This window comes from Alligator sinensis, unplaced genomic scaffold (assembly GCF_000455745.1).
Source record: "Alligator sinensis unplaced genomic scaffold, ASM45574v1 scaffold763_1, whole genome shotgun sequence".
Taxonomy (NCBI): domain Eukaryota; kingdom Metazoa; phylum Chordata; order Crocodylia; family Alligatoridae; genus Alligator; species Alligator sinensis.
This window is the reverse complement of record NW_005842744.1, coordinates 460,050-483,934: the sequence shown is the minus strand read 5'-3', so window position 1 is coordinate 483,934 and position 23,885 is coordinate 460,050. Positions and strand designations below refer to the sequence as shown.

The 23,885-nt window shown below is 38.7% G+C and overlaps 1 protein-coding gene across 1 annotated transcript in view; it reads left to right on the top strand.

Moving 5' to 3' along the window:
* Positions 1-23,885, top strand: part of GOLGA4 (golgin A4) — a 101,156-nt gene that overhangs the window by 60,729 nt on the left and 16,542 nt on the right. Inside the window, 10 exon segments of the mRNA XM_025216508.1 lie at positions 1-65; positions 1,583-1,714; positions 2,499-2,654; positions 3,562-7,856; positions 9,264-9,385; positions 12,084-12,214; positions 16,351-16,464; positions 19,343-19,363; positions 19,537-19,605; positions 22,895-22,970. The exon segment at positions 1-65 is cut by the window's left edge and continues 16 nt beyond it. Coding sequence (XP_025072293.1) covers positions 1-65; positions 1,583-1,714; positions 2,499-2,654; positions 3,562-7,856; positions 9,264-9,385; positions 12,084-12,214; positions 16,351-16,464; positions 19,343-19,363; positions 19,537-19,605; positions 22,895-22,970 — 5,181 coding nt within the window.

Sequence of the window (23,885 nt, the reverse complement as noted above, 5' to 3'; positions counted from 1 at the left end):
AAGAGCGGGTAAACCTTCAACAGGAGTTGACCAGGGTGAAACAGGAGGTGGTTGAGATTATGAAGGTAACTTGACAGTGTTTTACTTGTTTGAAGATAAAGCTTATATTTAACATGTTACATTATTATGTTTGGGCTGTATTTTAATATTCTTACTATCTACTGTTTAAAAAAAAAAAGAAAGAAATCATTAACTTCAAACTGATAGCGCAGAGTACTTCCAAACTAAGCTGTTACTCTTTGGCAGTTTTTTAAATTAGGATGTTAAAGGAAATGTAAAGAAAGCACAAACCAAGTGCTCAAAAATGGTACTTGCAGTGTTCAGTCTTTTGATAATGTATCAGAAGTTTACACAATATGTTGCATTTGTGTTGACTTGACAAATACAACTATAATTTTTTTTACAAAAGACTTATGTTATTTGGGATTATGAGATTCTCAAAAATAGAGCTGTCTTAATGAGTACCTCCGTCTTAACAGGTCTAAACATTTCAGAACTTAAATTGGTAGTGTGTATTCTACTGAAGAAAGGACCTTTTTCTATCTGCTCCCTTCATATATGAATCTGCTGTACATAGCACATCCTTGGTACCTAAATCTTGGTTGCCCGAACCCTCCATTGTCCTCAATAGTGACTTTTTTTTTTTTTTTTTTTTTGCTGTCTTGTAACTGTTGGTATCATATAACAAACTTCTCTTGCTTTATGTAATATAGTAACATATTTCTAACCTGAAATTTGATACAATACTAATGCAAATAATTGTTACTGCTGCATATTGTTCTCTCTCAAACTTTATTTAATGCAGTACTGTGACTCTAATCTTCAGTTTAATGTGGTAACTTGTAATTGGTTCATTTCTTTGGAAAGATTCAGCCATTCTTATGGCTTTTCAGCAGGTATTTTCCAAAGGAGTTTGGATAGTCAGGAATGTACAATAGTTCTCAGTCCTATTTAAAAAAAGTTTATTTGAACAGTCTATAGATTAGTTTTTGTTGCATGTTGTTGTTCAATAGTCATTCTCTATTTCTCAAGCGTGAATGAGCTTTCTAGTTTGGGGGAAGATTTATAAACTTGCATACATCACTTATATAGAAGTGATTTTCCTAGAGATCAGTAACGTAGGTCTATAAATTTGGTTGACTACAGTATTGTTCAACATGAATTCACCAGTGGAGCTTTGTCCTAAATATTGAATCCAAAAATTGATTTGTTTTGAGTATAAAGGGAGTTGCAAACAGAAGCTCCTGTCCTAAACATAAAAATTACTTCTGACATGGATTTGGGAGCATTACCTTCAGAACTGTTGGAGACATTGCACAATGCCCAGATTTTTCAACTATGACAACCGAAAAAAAATTTAGAAGACAGGGAAACGTTTAGCAAGATTTTAAATAGCTTCTTAATTGAGTTTATCCTTACATGTCTGATCGTTATGCCCATCAAGTAACATTTTCCTTGTTAAAAGGAAGCAGTTAATTGGTTCCTTTTGTTGCATTTATTTATCTTGTTTTTCATCTCTCTGAGTTGTAATACAAGGCATGTTTCAGTTTTTTAGAATTTTTTTTATGACTTTGATTTATAGAAGTCTTCAGAAGAACGTGTTGCTGAACTAGAGAAATTGCATGAAAGAGAACTGGCTATCAAAGAGCAGGAGCTGAATGAGAAGTTACAGACCCAAGAAAAGGAGTTCCAGGGACGGATGAAGGCAGCTCTTGTAAGCATCCCTGAAACACCCAAGGGACACTTCTGGCAGAGCTGGGTGGGAGTGGATGTCTGTCTAATGTAGCAAATCCAGGTTTCATTCATTTGGCTCTTCTGCCTTTCAACAAGAAAGGGTCTATGGGCCTAGGAAGAGGTATTTTAGACAAGCCAAGAGTCTTTAGCAGTTGCTTTTTCATATCTTTGCTATTGAAGAGAGGTTGAGAGAATCATTTATACTGTCCAGCAACTGCAATAGTCAGTTCACATTTTTAAAATTATTTCCTTAATCATAACGACTAGAAAGATTTATTTTGAAGCATGTATTCTGTTGAAGCTGGTGGCAATATAGATATACAAATTGATGACACTAGCTGGAAAGCTTGCTGTTCACTCCTTGAATGTAGCGGTTTGTAAAAAGGTGGGGGTAGTAAAGGACACACAAGTTGACACTAGTGTCTTTGACAACATTAGTAATACATGTATAGTTGAGGAACTAAATCAAAATGTAGTGGAGCTCATTGTCTTCCTCTTTATATGAAGGGGAAAACAAGTCTATAGTTGCCAAAGAGAGAGAAAATACAGATTTTTCAGTACTGTTATTATGAATAACAAATTGTAGTGTATGCAAGAAGAAAATGTATTTATTGTGCTTACACATGTACCATACTGCTGGTGTCTTTCACTTTTCTCTTGCTAGTTGCTTTGTCTTAATGTCTTGATTTTTGTGATGCTGTAGATAATGTATCTTGGAGGTGATCTTTTATACTGTACTGTTTTGTTTATGATTTTTGGCACAGGAGAATAATCAAAGTGAGTGCTTAAAGACAATACAAGAAAAAGAGCAGCAGGAAGCCTTAGCCTTAGAAGAATTAGAGCTGCAGAAAAAAGCAATACAGTTAGAGTGTGAAAAGAAACTTCAGGACATGCAGCAAGAAGTAGAGACATTTAGAACTGTGAGTAAAATATCTAAGTCTGACTAAACACTTAAAAATTTTTAACGGTGGTGAGCCTCCAGATTTGGTGTTGATTTATACTGGTATGGAAGATTCACTTATAACACTGAGATGCAGTGGCAGTAAATTATTTTGTTACCATAATGCACTGCAGTTCATAATCCTGTGAAGTATTAGATGGCAGAACATGGTTTCATACCCAGGTTTAGAGTGTAGAACTTATAATTCCATGCATAGTTCTTGAGATGTTGCCTAGCATAATGATGCTCCAGTCTGCTTGATTTCTACATGCCAATGGTAATATAAATACTAATACATAAATAAGTGAATAAAAATGTGTTTGATAGAGCTTATTAGTATTAATTCTTTTTTAGGCCACAGGCTGAAATATATTCTTTGTCTTATTTCTTAATAAAAATGTGCATTACTAGCCCATTACATAATTTTGTTAAATTGGAAACTTTGCTTAAGAAGGGGTTAAGATTGTAGTCGTAGCATTATAAGCCAGAATTCTGATATGAGAGCCAATACATGGATATCCACTATCTGTGGTAGCCAATGCAGATTTTCCCATAACAAACACATGCACTTTTCAAATTACTGTGCATTCAGAGTAGTTATTATGAATTGTTTTGAGAATTTGTGAATTAGATGTTACTGCATCTACATCTTGCAATCTACGAAATAGAAGGAATCTAATTAATTATTAGTTTAATTTCTACTATTAAACTGCAGATACTAAAAGTTAATTTTGTTTTATGTGTTACAAATAATACAGTATTTTATTTAAATGGTCTAAAGAATTGCATAATTTGTCCCTGGTAAATCTTAAAGTAGACACTGACAGTTCCTTTATGTTTAAAATTTGCTTTTTCATTCTATTCTATTAAAAATCCTCTTTTTATAGAGAATTCTTGAGTTGGAAAGTTCCCCCGCGAAGCATTCGCAAGATGACAAAAGACATATGGAGGAATTAACCACTCTTATAGAGTCTGAAAGAAACAAGCACAATAAAGAAATCACTGTTATGGTAGAAAAACACAGGGAAGAGCTAGAAAACATGAAACAGCAGCAGGAAAAACTTTGGACAGAAAAACTTCAACTCTTAGAGCAACAGCAGCAGTCCCAGATAGAGAAACTGAGAGAGAGACATGAACAAGAAATAGATGCAATGTTAAAAGAAAAAGAGGCAGTTTTCCATGCACACATAGAAGAGATGAATGAAAAAACATTAGAAAAGCTTGATGTGAAACAAACAGAGCTAGAAACATTGTCTTCTGAGTTATCAGAAGCACTAAAAATACGTTGTGAGCTAGAACAAGAGCTCTCTCTATTAAAAAGTGATTCCACCAGAGAGAACTTGGAGCTTGAGGCAAAGCTGGAAGAACAGAAAAGCTTGCACAAGGAAACAGTTGACACAATGCTAAAAAAGGATGAAGTGTCTATTCAAGGCATTGAGAAGGTACTCAAAGAGGAAATGAATCAACTTAAACTATTATTGGAGGAAAAAGAAAAACATGTGGAGGAATTAAGACTACAAGAACAGAAGTTAAAGGAAGTAGCGGAAAGAGCTGAAGCTGAAGTTGGACAAGTGTCTGCTAAACTAGAAGATCTCAGTCAGTCGCACCAAAATAACTTCAGGGAGCAGGCAAAAATGTACGAAGGGCAGTTAATGGACCTGCAACAAAAACTGGCCAGTATGGAAGATGAAAGATCACATCTTAAAGAACAGATTGTAAGAACTGAATCCCAGCTGAATGAAGTTAAGAGCGAATTAGACTCTTACATCTCCCAGGTACATGACCTGAGGCAACAACTGCAAGAGCAAAGCAATGAAAATTTGCAGAAAATAACCTCTCTAACACAACATTATGAATCTCAATTGAAAGATCTGAGTAGAGAGATTGATCGAGCAAAAACAAATTTGGTTGAGAAGGAAAATGAAATTGAACAAATGAAAAAACTACAGAATGAGCAAATGGAAGAGCTCAAACAGAAAATAGTAGTCAAAGAGGAGAGAATTAGTGCTATACAAGGTGAATATGAAAATAAATTAAAACAGCAGGAGAGTAAGATGGACAAAATGAAACAAAAAGCAAAGGAGATGCAAGAAACATTAAAAAAGCAGCTCTCTGAGCAGGAAGCTAAACTGAAAAAAGAACTTGAAAACAAGCAGTTGGAATTCAGTCACAAAGAGAGCGAGTTCAATGCAAAAATTTTGGAAATGGCACATGCCAGCTCAGCTGGAATCAGCGATGCTGTGTCAAAACTGGAAATGAATCAGAAAGAGCAACTAGAAAATCTTGCAGTGGCTCATCGGCAGGAACTGGAAAAAGTCGCACAAACTTGGGAAAAGAAACTGAGTCAGCAGGCTGAGGAGCTCCAGGAAAAGCATGAGGTAGAACTACAGGAAAAAGAACGGGAAATTGGAGACCTGAAGCAGAATCTTGCCATATTCAGTGCTGAGAAGAAAAGGACTAGCACAGAGATGGTTCAGCTGCAGGAAAAACAGGTGGAGAAAGAGAAAACTTTGAATGAACTGCGGGAGCAACTGAAGTCGTCACTGGCTCAGGTTAGCACTTTGTCACAGAGTGAAACTGACCTGAAAGCACAGCTTGAAAAACTAAAAGATGACCTTAATTGCTCCCTGAAGGAAAGGGCTGAACTTCAGGAACAGCTCAGTGAGCTGAAAAAAGTGGAAGAAGAAAGCCAGGCTAAGATTACAGAACTTACAGATACGCTACAAACAGTTGATGAAAAACTCCAAACTCTGCAATCCTTACACTGTAAAGAACATGAAGATTGTGAGAGAGAACTAGAGGGGAAGCATATGGAGATTCAGCAAAAAGAACCGGAATTCCAGAAGTTGTCCAAAGAGCTTACAGATACTTACTGGAAGACAACTGAAGCCTTATTGCAAACTAAAACTGATGAGCTAATTGAAAAATGTAATGATAAAATAAAGGTAGTAATTTCCAAAATTGCAGATTGTCAACATCAAACTACAAAAATCAAAAAAGCAATATTAATTAAAAAGTGTAAACTTCCTGAATTAGAAGCACAACTTAGACAAACGACAAAAAAACATGCTGCTTTAAGCAGCTCTTTGCAGGAGTCAAGACAACAGTTACAAGAGAAGGATAATTTAATTATGTCCTTGAAAGCCGACATCGAGGGCCTTATAACTGAAAAAGAGAGACTGCAGAAAGAAGGAGGGCATCAACAGCAGGCAGCAACTGAGAAGGAAACTTGCATCACACAGTTAAGAAAAGAATTATCTGAAAATATTAATGTTGTCACCTCAGTGAGAGAGGAGCTTCAGACTAAGGAATCTGAAATCTTGGCTCTGAACAAGATGGTGTGTGAACTAAATGCCAAACTTGAGAACAGCATAAGCTTAACAGAAAAAGAAGAAGCCATATCTTTATTAAGTAAGCATCACCAAGAAGATAAGCTACAGTTTTTAAATCAAATTCAGGAATTATCTTCCAGAGTTGAGACACTGAATCAAGAAAAAGCATCAGCTCTTGAGCAAGTAGACCATTGGATGAACAAGCTGTCAGAATGGAAAAAGAAGGCACAGGTAAGGCTTACACAAAATAATAATATTATTAAAGAGTTACAAAGCAAACTTGAGCTAAATGATACCCAAGCTAGTGAAAAGAAAGAAGAGTTAAATCGTCTGAAGGATGAGCTAGATAAGCAAAGCAAAGATCTAGATAGTTTGAAAAGCATAATGGAAGAAAAGCAGAGCAGCAGGGAGAAGCGAGAGTCTGAATTGACTGCAGAATTAAAAATCAAAACTTCTAGAATTGCTGAGCTAGAGGAACACATTGCTCAAAAAACAACAGAAAATGATTTGTTAATGGAAGCACTAAAGAGGCATAATGAGCAAAAAGACACTGAGCGAGAAGCGCTGGTTCAACGACTTCAGCAGACTGAGGCAGCAATTGTTGGAAAGGACAACAGGCTTAAGGATGCTGAAGAAAAAGTGCTAAGTCTTGAAAAGAAAATGCAATCAATGAAAGCTGAACTTGAGGCAAAACAGAGGGAATTTGATCAAATGACAACTGAAATGATAAAAAGCAAGGAGGAGGAGTTGAAGGTGTTAGAAGATAGGTTGAATATGGAAAACAGCGCCAGATTAACAGACTTGAAAAAAAAGGCAGAACAAAAAATTGCTTCTATTAAAAAGCAGTTAACCTCTCAAATGGAAGAAAAAGACCAGCAGCTTAAGCAAGATATGGAAAGTCAGTTAAAGGATTTAGAACAAAAAATGCAGGAAAGAGAAGCCAAAATTATGGCCTTAAAAGAAAAAATTAGATCAACCAAAGATTCAACAGACTTGGAGAGAGAGATGCTGCAAAAAGTAGAAAATGTCAAAATTTCTATAGAGCAAGAAAAAAACAACATACTGGAGACACTGCGACAGACATACGAAGAGAAAATATGTGCATTACAAAAAGACTTGTCAGCAAAGGATAAATTGTTGGAGAAATATGAAAAAGAGCAACAAGAAAGTAATAATTCAAAAGTAGAAATGCAAAACCAAGAAGAACTCTTAAAAAAAGTAGAAAGTTCTGAGAAAAAACTAAAAGAGGAAGAAGCTGTGATCAAAAGGCTCCAGCAGGAACTTGAGGAACAAAATAAGAAATGTTCTTTGCTATTAGACCATTGCATACAACATGAGAGTGATTTAGCAAGAGTAAGAGAAGAATTAAAGACCAGTGAACAAAATTGTCTTGATACTGAGAATGTGATTGGAGACTTCCAGAAAAAACTGGAAGAAAAAGAGAGAGTCTGTCAGTCTTTGGAAAATAAGCTGAGAGAGTTGGAGGATAATTTAACAATGGAGAAGGAAGCGCACAAAGTTGAGATAAAAGATGTGTCATTAAAATATGAAGAAAAATTACAAAGTCTTCAGCAACAGTTGGATGAAAGAAATGGTCTTGTAAAAGTGTTTGAAGAAAATGCAGAAGAGAAGACTAAATCTGATTTGGAACTGCAGAAATTACTGGGAGATATGCAGACCCAGCAGAAGGACTTGCAGGTTAAACTGGAGAAGGCTGAAAGGGAGAAGCAAAAACTGTGCAAAGATGTAAATAAGCTGCAGAAAGATTTGCGTACCTTACGAAAGGAGCATCAACAGGAACTTGATATAACGAAGAAGGAATCTTTAGAAGAGATGGAACAGAAAATCAGGTAGATTTCTATGTTCCTTTGCGTTTTAAATTCTTTTTCCAGTGCTAATATTACTGCTTAAAGGTAATATTTATATTTTAAGGTTTTTTTTTAAATACCCATTAAATACTGACTAACCTTTGTCTGTATTTGTGAATGGGTTTGTGGGTTTTTTTGTTTTTGTTTTTTTTAAAGTCCCTGACAGTAATATTTCATAAAAAAATTGTGCAACAAGATTTAATAGGATCATAGGAAAATAGGGCTGGAAGAGACCTCATGAGGTCATCTAATCTGGCCGCCTGCTCAAGGCAGGATCATACCTGACTAAATCATCCCAGCCAAGTGTCTATCTAACCTGCTCTTGAAAGTTTTTAAGGATAGAGATTTCTTCTTTAGGAATCCAAGTCTGTTCCCCAATGCCTGACAACCCTTATAGTCAGAAAGTTAATTTTAAAACGTAAGGAAAAGTGTGCTATTTTGACAAAATACAGATTGGTTTTTCTTTTGGTTCAGTGGTAGTTGTTTTTATAGCCTTACTATGCAAGCTTTATATAATATTTAGCTTAATACATAAATATAATTTTATATTCCTCAAAACAGTGAATGAGAAAAGAATCTTAAGATTTAGCTGGAGTAGAAATAGGGTCTTGCATTTCTAAAAGTGGTGAATTTTTGCGTGCTTTACTTGCCCGCCGTTAACGTATTAGGCCTGCAATGTTCAGCTGAAACATCAGGCCATAGGCTTTTAAGAGAAGAGGTATGGGATGATCAGAGAGAACCCTTCTCTGTATATCATAAAAGCCTGGTATACTTTTAAGGTCTGTTTGAGTTTTTCATCTAAGGGTTTTTTTTTGATGACACTGTGCTATTCTTTGTTCCAGGAAGATCAAGTACTCAAAAGTCCTGTGACTTAGTTTAACCAGGTCAGTTTCTATTGTGGGAAGATGGGGGGGCTTTCAGGAGTATTCTGTAGGGAGGAACAAACAGACCCTAGAACAGTGATTCTCAACCAGCATGCAACAAGATCCTTTCAAGGGTTCTGCAGGAAGTGCGAGGAGGTGAGCAGAGGCTCAGGTCGTCCCTGCCTAGCTGCTCCTCTGCCTTACTATCTGCCTCTGCAAGGAGGTAAGCTCTGTAATAAATAAATTAGTTTTTGAAATCAGGTGTCACTCAGTTCATAAAGTTGAGGAACGGCGCCTCAAGTCTGAGGGGTACCTTGAGTCTAAAAGGTTCTAAATCACCTTGAGTCTAAAAAAGGTTCTAAATACCTTGAGTCTAAATCACTGCTCTAGAGAATCAATCAGTGCAGCTCCATCTTCAGAACAACTGGACTTTGAGAAACGACCTAATCTCCTGGACTGGTAGGCAACTTTCAGACTTTCTTTCATATCTACAGTGAATTTCTCGACTTTTTACTCTCTTGTACAGATATGAACGGGAAGACGTTGAACTAAAGCATAACTCCACTTTAAAGCAGTTAATGAGGGAGTTTAATACTCAGCTGGCTCAAAAGGAGAAAGAACTGGAAACAGCTGTACAAGAAACTATCAGTAAGTGAAATTTTTTCATATATTCATAATTATATAGCTTTATGCTATTTATATTCCCATTTATAAACAGGTGGCAAAAACGTAAGGTCTTCATAAGGGAATTGCATTAGGTATGGAGGAACTGAGTGTGGTTGTGTGAAATTAGCCCTTCCCTAAAGAGCGCAGGTAAAGAGAATTGCTGCTGTATTGTGGAGAACCAATCCTGCCTAGGGAGGAGCAAAAAACCCTACGGCGTGCCATACTTATGTCCAAAAGACCAACAGTTATCCCAAGCACACCAAAAAAAGCAGTAAATTTACAGTCAGGCTCTTGGATCCCACTGCATTGGCTTAGAGGAGAGCACCTGTTATGTCCACTTGGCCAGTCTAAAATCTGCCTTCAGATTTCCAGTAGAGAAATAGACCATATCTTTGAAAGAGCCTCCCAAATACTCTGCAGTAACTTGCTACAATATGAAAAGAAACTCCTCTTTGACTGTACACCTTTGGTCACCTATTGCTTCTTGGCTTCTTGAAGGCTCAGGACAAGCATAGTGGCTTCTAATCTGGCAGGGGAAATACCATGTAGCTGTGTCCAAGAAGGCAGTTTTCCTGAACCGCATCACAGGAAACTGCTCTTCTGGCATGGTTCAGTACCCACTGAGGTGCAGCGGCTTTAAGCCCAGTTTATGGTAATGGGATTCTCCTCCCTTGCTTGCTCTGAGGGCCTTATGGCTAAGGGCAAGCAAAATTCAGGGGCATCTGAACCCCAAGACTCCGGGCTTGGGCCTGCAAGTAGGATGCTTGCCAAAGGTTTTGGAAACATCTGAAGCCCAGGTGTGGGTGGAGGATGTGTCCTGGTAGTTGGGCCACTTATGGCTCTGGACTCTTGGATTTGGAATTAGTTTGGCTAATTTGGCATTGGATACAAATTAAAAAAAAAATTACCCCATGCTGAAACCAATCCAAACAATAATCAATTACAGCCTATACTTAACAGAGATCAGACCTTGAGAGCAATATTCGCAGCCCCTTCGCTCTGGCTGTGGAAGAACACCCTAATCTTGCCCAGCTCATCAGAAGCAAGCTCCCTACTGCTTAACAGACATCAAATGGGACATGTACATTAACAATAGGTGCTTAATCTGTCAACACGTCTCCATTGCTACTACAGTCAAAACTCCTTCGATGGACCCATCAGAATCCAGGGAATCCTACATATATATGCCTTTCCCAAAATGAAATTTATCTGATCCAGTGGACCAAATGCCCTCATGGTAACTATGAGGGTAAAATAAACCGTAACTATGCACCAGAATAAACTCGCGCAGAAAAAATGTAAAGGACAGAGACATGCGTGTCAGTAAAAGCACATTTTTCTCAGAACAGCCACTCTCTTTCTGATCTCACTGTCCTCATGCTTCAGGGAAATCTACCAAGCACCTTTTAAAAGGCACGTAAAAGGGAACCGTCACAGCCCAAAGTTGTGGTTTTTTGTTTTTGTGTGCTTCGGCACCGCTAAATTATGTTCCCGCCAAAATGCAGCTTTTTTGCACGGTAGAGTTTTCTGCTGCAATAGGAGAACCCGCGTGCAAAAGAGTATTTCCCGCCGTATTTCCCGTCATTATAGACTCCAAGATGAACATGGGCTGCCAGTGTGGTGATGCAGTCAGAAAGGCTAACCGCACCTTGTCATGCATCCATAGATGCATCGCAAGCAGATCCAAGGAGGTGATCCTCCCCCTCTACGCAACACTGGTCAGGCCCCAGTTGGAGTACTGCATCCAGTTCTGGGCGCTGCACTTCAGGAGGGATGTGGACAACATTGAGAGGGTCCAGAGGAGGGCCACTTGCATGATCAGGGGGCAGCAGAGCAGGTCCTATGAGGAGAGGCTAAGGGACCTGAACCTATTCAGCCTCCACAATAGGAGTCTGCGAGGGGATCTGGTGGCTGTCTATAAACTGGCCAAGGGAAACTAGCAGGCAATGGGAGAGTCCCTGTTCCCCTGAGCAGTACTGGGAGTAACAAGGAACAACGACCATAAGCTAACAAAGAGCAGATTCAGGCTGGATATCAGGAGACACTATTTCACAGTCAGGGCGGCTAGGATCTGGAACCAACTTCCAAGGGAAGTGGTCCTCGCTTCTACCCTGGGGGTCTTTAAGAGGAGGCTTGATAGACATCTTGCCTGGGTCATCTGACCCCAGCATTGTTTCCTGCCCATGGCAGGAAATCGGACTCGATCTGCTCAAGTCCCTTCCGACCCTGCTAACTATGAAACTATTACGCAAAAAATCCTTGTCTGGACTACCATGGCTACAGTATCACTGTAACACTGCCAGATAATTGCAAGTAGTTTCTGTCTATTATGGGCATAGAATTTGCCGAGTATCAACTGTGACCTTCTGTCTTCCAGAAATATGTTTAGGCCTCAGGCTGGAAAAGGTTGATGCCAATATCACACTACATACAAAAGATTCCTCATGTGTCTGTGTCAGGATCAAGAAGTTACTTAAAAATAACGTACTTCTAAGGTGTCTGTGAAGAGGACCGTAAAATATTGGATTGTTTGACTTTCCATGATTTTGCCTCATCCAAGATTCTTCTTTCAGTTTAATAATTATCTTTAAATCCTTTAAATTATGTTTGTTATGTGATGTTATCTTTTATTTCTATCTTCTCATTTATAATGGCACTTGTCATTTTATTTTTTTAACAGGTAAAGCCCAAGAGGTGGAAGCAGAGTTGATGGAATCCCATCATATAGAGACAACACAGTTGCATAAAAAAATTGCAGAAAAAGATGATGATTTAAAAAGAACAGTTAAAAAGTATGAAGAAATCCTTGAGGTAACCACTTCTGGAAAGTGATCTGATTCAGTCTATTTAAATAAAGTATTTTCTTTTTTAGGACTCTTGGGCGGGGGGGGAGGAATTCAGGCAAAATGTTATGTTTATAAGAGGTTTTTGAAAATATAGTAGTCTGTAGTTGCACTAGTGCATGTATTGATTTATAACATTGCTTGTTTATATCTAAGCAATCTTTGTAATTAAAATGTTTCTGCATCTTACTACTGCATAAGACCACACAAATGGCGCTCTGATCCTGCATTTGGATATATGGGATGGATCTGTGCATCTGAACTAAGCACTTTTTAATTTCATTAGAATGCTACATGTGTATATATACCTGCCCACACAGGCCTGGATGGAAAAACAGGTTTCAAACTGAAATGCAGAAAATAAGCAACATGAATAATTAAGTTGCATTGCATCTTTAAGAGGTTTCAAGTGCAATGATCAAAGGTGGTGTTAGCTGTACAACAACAAATAAATTGAATGGTTTTATTTTCTCAGTATTCTTGCTATGAATAATCTGAAGAACTGCATGCCAAACAGACTGAAGACTTTTCTGTTTTAAAAACTGAGTGTAGTAAAGGTAGAATATAGCCCTCTTCCCTACTTTTGCACATTAGCAGCTTGAGTGGAGATGTCAGATATGTAAAACAAGGTACAATTTGCAACCATTTCCTTCCCTACATTTTACTTCTTGATTAATAACACAGAAAAGTCCTTTTGTGATGATTCTAACCTGACTTTCTGGACTATTTCTGATTTTTGTTTTTTTCTCTTCCTCCATACTGTCTGAGCACGTAGGGGTTTTTTTTGGCAATTGGGCACTTAGCCCTTATTCAGACCTTGAAAGACAATGTCACACGTTACACTAAGCATGTGTTAAATGTACTTAAAACACGAGCAACCACATGTTCAAGCAGTAAAGCGTATAAGTGCTCTTATATTGTGGCAAAGTTAGGACCTTTCATGCAAGGAATATCTCCAGATTTGCATTAAGTAGCTGTTGCTGGACGGCTCCACAAAGATAATACAAGCAGTTAGCAGTCCCAACCCAGCCATGATGTCGACCAGGGACCCCTCTGGGCAGGATGAGAGCTTCACATCAGGAAGAAGGATTCTGCATTTTTTTACTTGTCAGGTTCCTCCTGGATCAAGTTGAAAGCTGGGTGCCTGCACTGGCACCCCAAAGGGTCCCAGCACTGGCACTGTACTGGAGCCTTAGTGTTGGGGCTGGGATGGACAGTCAGCTATCTGTGCATGTTAGAGATCATAATAAACATTACTATGCATCTGCTCAGAACTTGCAACTTTTACTACCTCACAGATTTAACACTTTCGTGTAAACTATACATTTCAAATCAAAGGGCTTATAAAAATAGTTTTCAGTATTCTTTAACTGCTGTGTATGTTATAAAAAATTTAAATGCATTATTTGTTGCTTATGATCCATTTGCCATGAAGTATGCTTCTGCTTATGTAGAGTTGATAATTGCATTTCAAAAAGAAGAACAGGATTATATCAGTAAAGATGACTATCTTAACATCTCAGCATTATATGATACCGGCAAAGTCCCACTAATTAGCAATCTTCCAAGTTAATGCAACCTATCATTTATGTGGCCTGTGATCTTCTCTATTCAAACTAAAATATACCATTAAAGGAAAATTAAATGTTGCACCTAGGTTAGCTTTAATTTGGGTTTGTGTGCAAGCTGAAAATGAAGGCTCTCATTTCAAGTGTATAACCTTGCATTTGTCATATTGTCTTCCATATGCATATGGTGCAGGCTTTGTGGCTAAAATCTGGGAAATTGCAATTTTTATTGATGTTTGAATCAATACTTGCAATGAAGTCAGAATAGAATTTGGTTTATATGTTGTTAGAGTATATCAGATGATTTTAAGAGCAATAAGTTTTTAGGTAGCATAGGGTGTATAGCATGCTGACTAGTAAGTGCTGTGTAATAACCTAAAACTTTAAATTACAGTCTTTAGTAATGATCTTATATTAAGGATTTTTCAAGCCAGGGGTAACGTTTTGGTTAAAGTATAATAACCGTCTTGAATTATGGCTTCTATAGCCACCTTCTGTAACTGAGAATGATGTACTTGCAAATTTACTAGACTTATTAGATTTTATCGGAGATGGTGTGCGAGTGAAAATGGATCAAAAAATCACTAATGCCAGTAATAGGAAAACACAAAGAAGCAGATTCATCAAATGAGTTTTAATTTAGTTTAGTGCTCTAGTGCTTAAGTAGTCTATAAAAATGTTATACTACATGCATATTTATGAAATGTTCATGATGCCTAGAACTTCTGTAGAAGAGCAAAGCAATAAAATAATCTAATCTTGGGGGAGCAGAAACATATCAGAATAAGCAGAATTTGGCCTAGAAGATTTTTTTTTTAAACTTGCTATGCCAAAACAGCTTTAGGAAAAGCTTACAGAATATTAAAATAGTTAATGCAAACAAATGATGAATCCCCAGTCATTGATAGTAATGAATGAAATGCCCGTTCAGTGCAGAAAGTTAGGTTGAATGAGTGGCACCTTGCAGACATTACACTTAAGACATACTTAACTAGTTAATTGCATCTTAAAGTGTAACCTGGCCACACATACAGGCAGTTGGTGGTGCACTAAAACAGGAAATAAACGATAACATTATTGTACAAAAATTATGTACTAATTTTGTATCTAGTATTCAATGTGATATAATTTAAATGTGTGGCAGGGTGGACCACATCGGGGTCTCCAACTGACCATGGTCCCCACCAGTCAACATAATCATCCGGCTTTGGGGACTTGCCAAGGCCAGTTTGAACCCTTGTGCTATCGTGATCCAGCTAAGAATCAGCCAAATGTCAGCTCTGGGGATCTTAGTAGGGTTCAAACCTGGGATTCAGCTTGCTGGGGAGCCCAGAATCATAATCCCAGGTTCCCCCTGCAAGTGAGGCACAATGGGGATCAGATGCCCCATCCCAAAATTGTGCATCTCATCATGTGATTTGCGTACTGTTTACCTGCCAAAATACTGAACAACAAGGCTGTGTGAAATTTCACTGAGTTCAATGAAACTGCAGCCCCATGGAGCCCAGCCTGGTGGCGGGAGGAGCAGCACAGCCTTGGCTCTCCCTGATCCTGCCACTGGGCTGTGCTCCATGAGGCTCCACAGCCCCATGGAGTGCAGCCCGGTGGCGGGAGGCGGACAGAGCCAGGGCTGCGTTCTGCCGCCAGGCTGAGCTCCATAGGGCTGCAGAGCCGCTTGGAGTGCAGCCCTGACTCTCCCCTGTCTCCTACCACCAGGCTAGATGACAGGAGGCTGCTGCTGGTGCCTGGGGCCAGCGGCAGCATCGGTCTTCCGTGGCAGCAGCAGCCGCCTCCTGTCATCTGGTACAGCCCTCCAGGGGGTGTGGGCCCCTGGATCTGTGCTGCTGGACAGGAGGCTGTCGACAAGTGTCGCAAGTCTTTTGCTTTTTGAAGTTTTGAGATATAGTGTCCGAGAAACCTCTGCACCTATCTCCTTGAAACTTGGCAGGCTTCATGCCCTCAAAAGGGGCTACCATCCCTGCAATTGTCATCCAAATCGGGCAAGAAATGACACGGGTATTTTCATGATTCCCCATTATAGCCTATGGGTGATGCGTTGAAGCAGCGAAACAGTTTTGACGAAATGAAACGGAACAGTGCTTCAAAACGAAACGATGAAACGAAACACTGTCCCTTCGAAACGGCAAAACGGATGTCAGAACAAAACAGCGGTGTTTCACATAGCCCTACTAAACAACACTTGAATGCTATTTTCAAAGCCAGTTAAAAATTTATAGTAAGAACTAAATCTTGCATGGTCTCTGGTTTTCCCAGATTGATAAATGAAGCTTTGCTAATATTAGCTGATAAGCCCTCTTGAATATTCGTTCCTCCTTTCATGTTCATATTTTCACGGTCATATAGCATAAGTAGTCCTACACTTTTAGTACATGCTTCATATATAGACTTGAATAACTTTCTTTGAAGTACCACTATATTTTGCCAGATGCTTCTTGTCTAGTATAGTTAAAGTTTTATGGATTTAGAAATGTAACTGTGCATCAAATAAATTAATACTTTTTTTTTAATTCTGAAGGCTCGAGAAGAAGAAATGACAGCAAAAGTAAATGATTTGCAAACACAGCTGGAAGAATTACAGATGGAATACAAACAAAGATTAGCAGATGAAGAGCATCGGAACACTGAAGAAGTGAGCTGATGCAATTGTTGTTTAATTGATGTGGGGTTTAGTTATAAGCCACGCCCTGGTTTTCGGGTGCAATTCTGAATTCTTTGGAAGATGGGAGCTGTTTTGTTGTAGGATCTACAAGATTTACTTTGATCCTTTTTTATTAGTTTGCCAACTAATTATTTTTCTTTCTTTCTGTCTGTCTTTCTTTTTTTCATAAATGTTGACTTCCTTCTGGAGACATTGCAGAGATGCTAAATAACTCATTTTGGAATTCCAGTAGTCAAGGGGTATTAAAATATCTTTGTATCTTGCACAAAAAGGGATTCATATTATCTAAGGAAGGGTGTTTACATGCTGTAGTAGACCCATGAATACATTTTGGTGCTGTTAAAAATACTAAAATAAGTAGCACACTTAATAGGAAAACGTAGGAAAGCCATAGATAGGGCAATTTTAATTTTTCATCTTGCAAAACTGTTTATATTCCCTATGAACTAATGGAAGGCGTTACAAGTATTTGATATTTCAGACAGACAGTATGAGTTACATCAGGCTTTCTGAACTTGACTGGAAGATACTAGATATTATGAGATGTTAAAGATTCCTTTTGAATATAAGGAATGCATAAGGAAAGTCTTGACTTGGACAGCCCTAAATTAGGCCTCAGCATAAAGTACTGTATTACTTTTCTCGTATGCTCTTCAGGGCTCCCCAAAACAGAGGTGTGCAACAAAAGAATTCAAAGACAGCTACACTTTTCTCTAGCTCATGTAAACCAGTAGTTTTAGGGTATAGACATGAAAGTCATTTACTGTGGATTAAACTTGTGCTGGGGCTTTAATGTACATCATCTGCTCCGTGGTAACTGTCTGTCTGCAAACATGCTATCATAATAAGCTATAGTAATGTACCATTTTTTTCTGGAGGACTAAGCTTCCATGGTTTAGCTCCCACTTACCACAGGGTAAGAGCACATATGCATGGACAGTGGCCATTTGTAGGTACTCACTTTCTCCTGGGAGAATCGCTGCTCTTCCAAGAGAAAGCACAAGCGTAGCAATGTTTAGATTTTTCTCCCAAAACAAAAGTAGCTGCTGTAGTAGAAGAATAACCCAGGAGCAGCCAGGGCTAAATTGCTCCCTAGAGAGTTTCTCCTGAGAGAGTGAATGTCTCTACATGTTCTCTTCTGAGAGAAGCCGCACCATAGTCCTCCAGCATCTGGGGGTGCTTTGCTCCTACTTACATCTCCACCTGCAGAAGACAGTGTGTTGCTTGCAGGGCATGCCCCCTTCACAATCTCACATTGTGCTCCAGGTGGACAGAGGCTGACTCTTAACAGTCTGGGTTAGCCAGTCAGACTTGTCCTATGTCCTGCTGCCATTTTGTCTCATGGCATATTGAGGGAGCGTGCAGATCACGGTGAGATGTTTGCATAGGGGTGCCCTCTCTGCGCTGCCTCAGCACTGCAAGCTTTCTGCTCTTGAGAGGCACAGTGTTCAAATGTCTATGCAGGTGTGTCTCAAGTTTTTTTTTTCTACCAAGAAAATAAACCTGGGAAAATTCTCTGGGATGACTTGGATGTGTATGCAGCCAGTAACTGCAAAACAACTGATGACCCACACAGTTCTACATCCTTTTTTTATCCCACATTGTTCGTGTGCTTTTAAGGTTAGGTGAACTTTCTACAAATAGGTATGGTGATTTAAATCTTGCTCAGTGGGTGGTGTTTGTGTTTACTGGGAGAACATAAATCTAATACCTGGTAAAATTGGGGGATTTTTTTTTTTGTTCCAAGGCCTGGCAGATCATCTTTATCAAATATCAATATGTCAAGCTTAAGACTGTGGTATTAGCAAAATTTAGAAATGATAGTTTCAGTGGGTGAAAGAGGGGAGAAGGTGCCTGATGAAATGAGCTCTGCCGAAGTAGAGCTCCTGTTCAAAAGTTTAGGAGCCTCACAAGGGAATGTACTGTCTACCTGAAGATTTTAAAAGGTTGAGTCCCACAGTAGAGGGCAGCAGTTTCCCTCTTTGGCATAAACTTATAGAGCAGTGCAAAAATGTTAATATATTTCAGCATAAGGTTTCCAATGCTGTTCTGCTTTCAGCTTCTGGAACCTATTGCACTTTTCAAAATAAGTCTTCTTAAATTAATAAAACCCGTATCCAAAGTTTTTAAGTTCCATGGCATTATTTTTTTAAAGTTTGCACAAAGAGGTTCTGTAATGACCAACGGAATATTGTTATCTTCACAATCCACACAGTTGGTTAATAAAATTATTGCCATGCTGGGGGGAAATGTTGATGTTTCCAACATGTCTCCATTGATACATGAGACATCATTTAATTTGCATAGTTCAGGATCTGTGCAATCAAGTGTGTGTGTGTGTGTATATGTAAAGAAATGAATGATGTTCCCAGGAAAGACGGCATCAGTTAAATTTTTTGGTGTGTCCCGTGTGCTCTTAATTACTCTTATAACACAATTTTAGTTTTTTTGTAGAGATTGAGCATAATAGCGTCTTCACTGTACTTTAAAATTGAGTTAAATATTTGCCAAAGCCATATGATAGCTTACTTGAATCCTTGCATATTGTACTCTTTCTTATGTATTGCGCACACATTAACTATGTTAAAGGAATGTGGGAGTTAATTTATGCAATCTTAATTCTTATTTTCATCTACTGCAAAAAAAACTATTTCCCTTGTAGATAGCTGATATCTTCTACTACTCTCTTGAAATGCCTTTGTATTCCTGTCCTTTGCATGACCACTAATTCCTCACATTTCCTGTCAGGAAATCTCCTTCTAAATATTTTTATGCCTTACCTTATTTCCTGTCTCTATAAATATGCAGATACCAAGCATTTCATATGTCCTTTTTTCCCCCCTCCTAGGTAACAGTAATAGAGCTTCAGGTAAGACTTGAATTTTACTGGGTTTATTTGGACTGTGCCAGTGGTTTGTGATTAGAAGTATTTATAAGATTATATTTAAAGAGACAATTTAGCAAAAAATACTTGAAATGCAAAAAAACATGGTGAATACACAACTGTTCATCAGATAATTCTGTATGTGATCTCCCTTTCAGGCACAACTAGCACAGAAGACGACTCTAGTCAATGATTCAAAGTTGAAAGAGCAGGAGTTCAAAGAACAAGTAAGATCTTTTAAATAGGAAGATACAGAAGAATCAAGAAGCAATAATTGAGTTTTCATTGTAGGCTTTGCCTGTGTTAAAGGAATTTTGGTCTGCTTAACATGATTAGAACCTCTTGCATCCCTACAAGTCCTACAGATTGAATTTTATAGTAGATGTTTAGGATTGTGAATCCAAAAAGATGACAAAGCCGATAGGGAAATACAAATCGCCTGAGCGAGGGACTAACGTTAGAGGGATGGGGGTGAGGAGGGGAACAAAACTAGGTTACAGAGAATACAGTGTTAGCCAACTAAGCCTGTGGGTGGGAGGAGGTCTGGTGGGGGAAAGGGAGGGAAGGGGTTCGCAATGCTGAGAGAGAAAGAAGATAGATACTATCAAATCCCATTTGGGTTATATTTACTTTCAGCACATCTAAACATGTTTTCAATAAATCCATTGTTCTCCCTAAAAGTTTACAGGTAAACAGTTGTGATGCACAGTTGGAAAAACTTGTTTGAAAGGAAATGTCAAGGATAAGTCATTTAATGAATTCATAGGGTTTTTTCTCCCACAGTCAAACCAAATACTGAATTTATTCAAATAAAAGACAACCCTCCAGTAGTTAGATTATATATATATATGGAAAAATATATAAATTTGTTATGATTTTTAAGGTATAGAATCTAACTATTGGAGGTTTGCCTCAAAATTGTCCCCCTCCCACTGCTACAGCAGGGAAAATAAATTGTGGGGGGAGGTGGCCCCTTTGTCCTCTGTCCCCCTAACTTCATCTCCCTGCAGCCCCTCTTACTTTCCCCCAGTTCCTACTGTCAGATCCTGCTCTCACTGAGCACATGGAAGTGAGGGGCAAATGAGAAAACACTGACTTTGAAATAAACATATCTGTAGTAATTTGCATATAAACAAATTACTGAGAGTACCCATAGACTTGGACTTCGTTCATTCAGGATTGATACATTTTACTTTTTTTGAAATTGCTGCAAGTTTTGGCACAGATATTCTCCATGAGCACACTTTTAAGCAGCACTTTTGTACCTGCTTAGATAGAGTACAAACTACAGGCAAGCCCCGCTTAACGCTGTTTCACTTAGCCCTATTTCGCTATTGAGCTTATTTGAAATTGATACCTGATTTCACTTAGCGCTCAGCGAGTTTTGTTATAACACTCATGGTCGCCATCCTGGGTTGTCAAATACTTTCTGTTTCACTTAATGCTCGTTTCACTTAATACTCAGTTTTTCAGGAACAAATTAAGAACGCTAAGTGGGGGTTGCCTGTATGCATGGTACTAGTTCAGAGCTAAAAGGCTCATGATCTTACCATATAGTTCAGGGGTTTTCAACCTTTTTGAATAAATGTACCCCTGTGGGGTGGGGGGAAAGTGTCAAGCAGCTGGCTGTGGTGGGGGTGGCGGAGTGGCGGCAGCGCAATGTCTGTGCAGCCCTGCTTTCACCCCGCACTGGCCCTGCTCCGGTGAGGCAGCAGTGCGGGGTGGTGGCTTTCCATCCCCACCCATCCCTGCATACCCCCTGGGACCTTTCAGAGTACGCCTGGTTAACAACCCCTGATATAATTCATTGGTGGGCCCCAGCAGTCAACAGTGTTTCAAATTATGAAGGTGCCTGATGAAGTGTGCTCTACCGAAGTAGTAGTACTTCTGTTCTAAAGTTTAGGAGCCTCAGGGGTACTGTCTACCTGGAGTTCTGATCAACCAGTATGATTTGGAACTGATTTGGCTAATTTGATCTGGAACACAAAATATATTATAAAAAAAAAAAAAAAATTAAAAAAATTTGTAATGTAGCATTCTTGGCCACCTTGGTGTAGGGTCAGCCTCTTATTACAGTACCTCTAGGCCTGGTGCCTATTCCTTGCTGGGAAAATACTTGTCCCTTTTCTTTTCTTTTCTTTTCTTTTCTTTTCTTTTCTTTTCTTTTAAATGGCCACCAAAGTGGATTTGATTTAAATCATTGGTCAGAAAGCCTTGGTTTAATCACTATTTTCTACAAAAAGTGCATTCTTGTTGTTTGATATCTGCTATTCATTTAACTTCTTGGAGGGTTGCACTTTTAGAGAGAGTTAAGGGCTTGACTCTGTGTACACAAATTTGCAGAGAGACAAGAGGGCTGATGGGTAGGTAATCAGCTCTGTTATCTCTCCTCTCCATATGCTGCTGTTAACAAGGATGTTACCTTCTGAGGACACAAATCCACAGTTTGAGAACTAAAAATAAGCATCACAGATACTTAATATTTTAGACCGAGCACTACCATTGGGTAGAGTGGTTTTCTTTAATTTTTACTAATTGATAGAGCAGCCTCTGGGAGCCTTGTAAGATTGGGCCCCTAATATAGTCCATGACCTGTTGTGACCTATATATAAAACTTTTCTAAAAAGGTTAGTATATAATTAGAAGTTATAATCCCTATTCTAAGATGATATCTTTGAGCTTTAACGTATCTTCAGTTAAAACTATCTTTATATAGGCTTATTTTTTTAGAAAAGCTTATTAACAATTAAATAAAAAATACAATTAAATAAAAAAAATCTGATTTAAATTTAAAAAATGCAATTTTTTTAATGTTTAAAAAAAAGATTGATTTTTTTTTTTTAGCTGCACCCCCCCCCCCCAAAAAAAAAAAAAAAAAAAAAAAAGTTCCCATCAACATTTTTGGCACCAGGAGAGGGTATTAGATCTTGCTCTGGCCTTTCCACATCCTGGCCTTGTATTACAGTACCATTACTTGTCTTATATTAGAATAAATACAATATTGTTTAATAGCTAATCTAAAAAGTGCATGTTTTGCACACTTGTACTTGCCTTAAGAGCTTAGTACCAGACACAACGGTTAGCATTCCTTTACAGACAGTAAGTGCATCCTGCTTACATATAAGAAAGGAATATTTTCCATAGGTCAAATTGGCAAGGACTGTGGGAATTTTGGCCTTTGTCCACAGTGTGTAGTGCAGTCCACTGCATTAGCAGTGCCCTTGTCTCCCTTGCTCTTCTCTGTGACATGTTGTAAGGTTTTCCTGGCATTTGTAGTTTTGTGCCTTGTAGTTATATGAGAGAGATGAAGTGGCAGTTTCAGGGAATCCTTCAGTAAATGACTGCCTGTGAATGCAGGTGATGGAATTCCATGATTCAGGGTCCCCCTTCCAGTCCTTTTGTTCTTATGCAAAGTTGAAATGTTTGTGTTGGTAATAAAACCCATTCTGTTAAACTTTTAAGCTTAAATTTGTTGTTTATAAGCACTGCTTTTTTTTTTGACTGTTGGCTGTTTAGATTCATATCCTGGAAGATCGATTGAAAAACTATGAGAAGAATACGTATGTTACAACAGTTGGAACACCTTACAGAGGTAAGGAGAAGTTGTTTCAGATTAAAGAAAGGAAAATAGTTCTCTTTAAAAACAAAAAAAAAACCCCCAAAACCCATATTAGATTGCTTGAAAGCTTTTAGGCCCGTTATCCAATAGAACATGCAGGATTGTGTGAGTTTTATCATTGAACGTTGTCCATATTTTGTCCAATTTAGTACAACAGAGCTCTCAAGTAGGGCTGTGCGAAGCTTCGGTTATTGATTCGATTCGGAGGAGATTCAGCCTGATTTGTCAGCCAGTTTCATAGATTTCATAGACATTAGGGCTGGAAGGGACCTTGGAAGATCATCGAGTCCAGCCCCCTGCCTGAAGGGCAGGAAGTCAGCTGGGGTCATAGGATCCCAGCAAGATAAGCATCCAGTTTACTCTTGAAGGTGTTCAGTGTAGGTGCTTGAACCACCTCTGATGGCAGGCTATTCGAGATCTTGGAGGCCTGGACAGTAAAGAAATTCTTCCTTATGTCCAGCCTGAAACGGTTTTGCAGTAGTTTATAACTGTTTGACCTCATCATCCCTGGGGGCACTCTGGTGAACAATTGTTCCCCCAGATACTGATGATCACCCCTTATAAACTTAGGTGGCCATCAGATCACCCCTGAGCCTGCGCTTTTCCAGGCTGAAGAGTCCCATAGCTCTCAGCCTGTTGTCGTAAGGTCTGTTTTCCTGACCTCTGATGATGCGCATGGCTCTTTGCTGGACTCTCTCAAGCTTCTCCACATCCTTTTTGAATTGTGGCGCCCAAAACTGGACGCCATACTTCAGCTGCGGCCTCACCAAGGCCGAGTACAACGGGAGAATGATGTCCCGGGATCTGCTTGAGAAGCATCTATGGATGCAAGCCAGCATTTTGGTCGCTTTACTAGCTGCAGCATCACATTGAAGGCTCATGTTCATC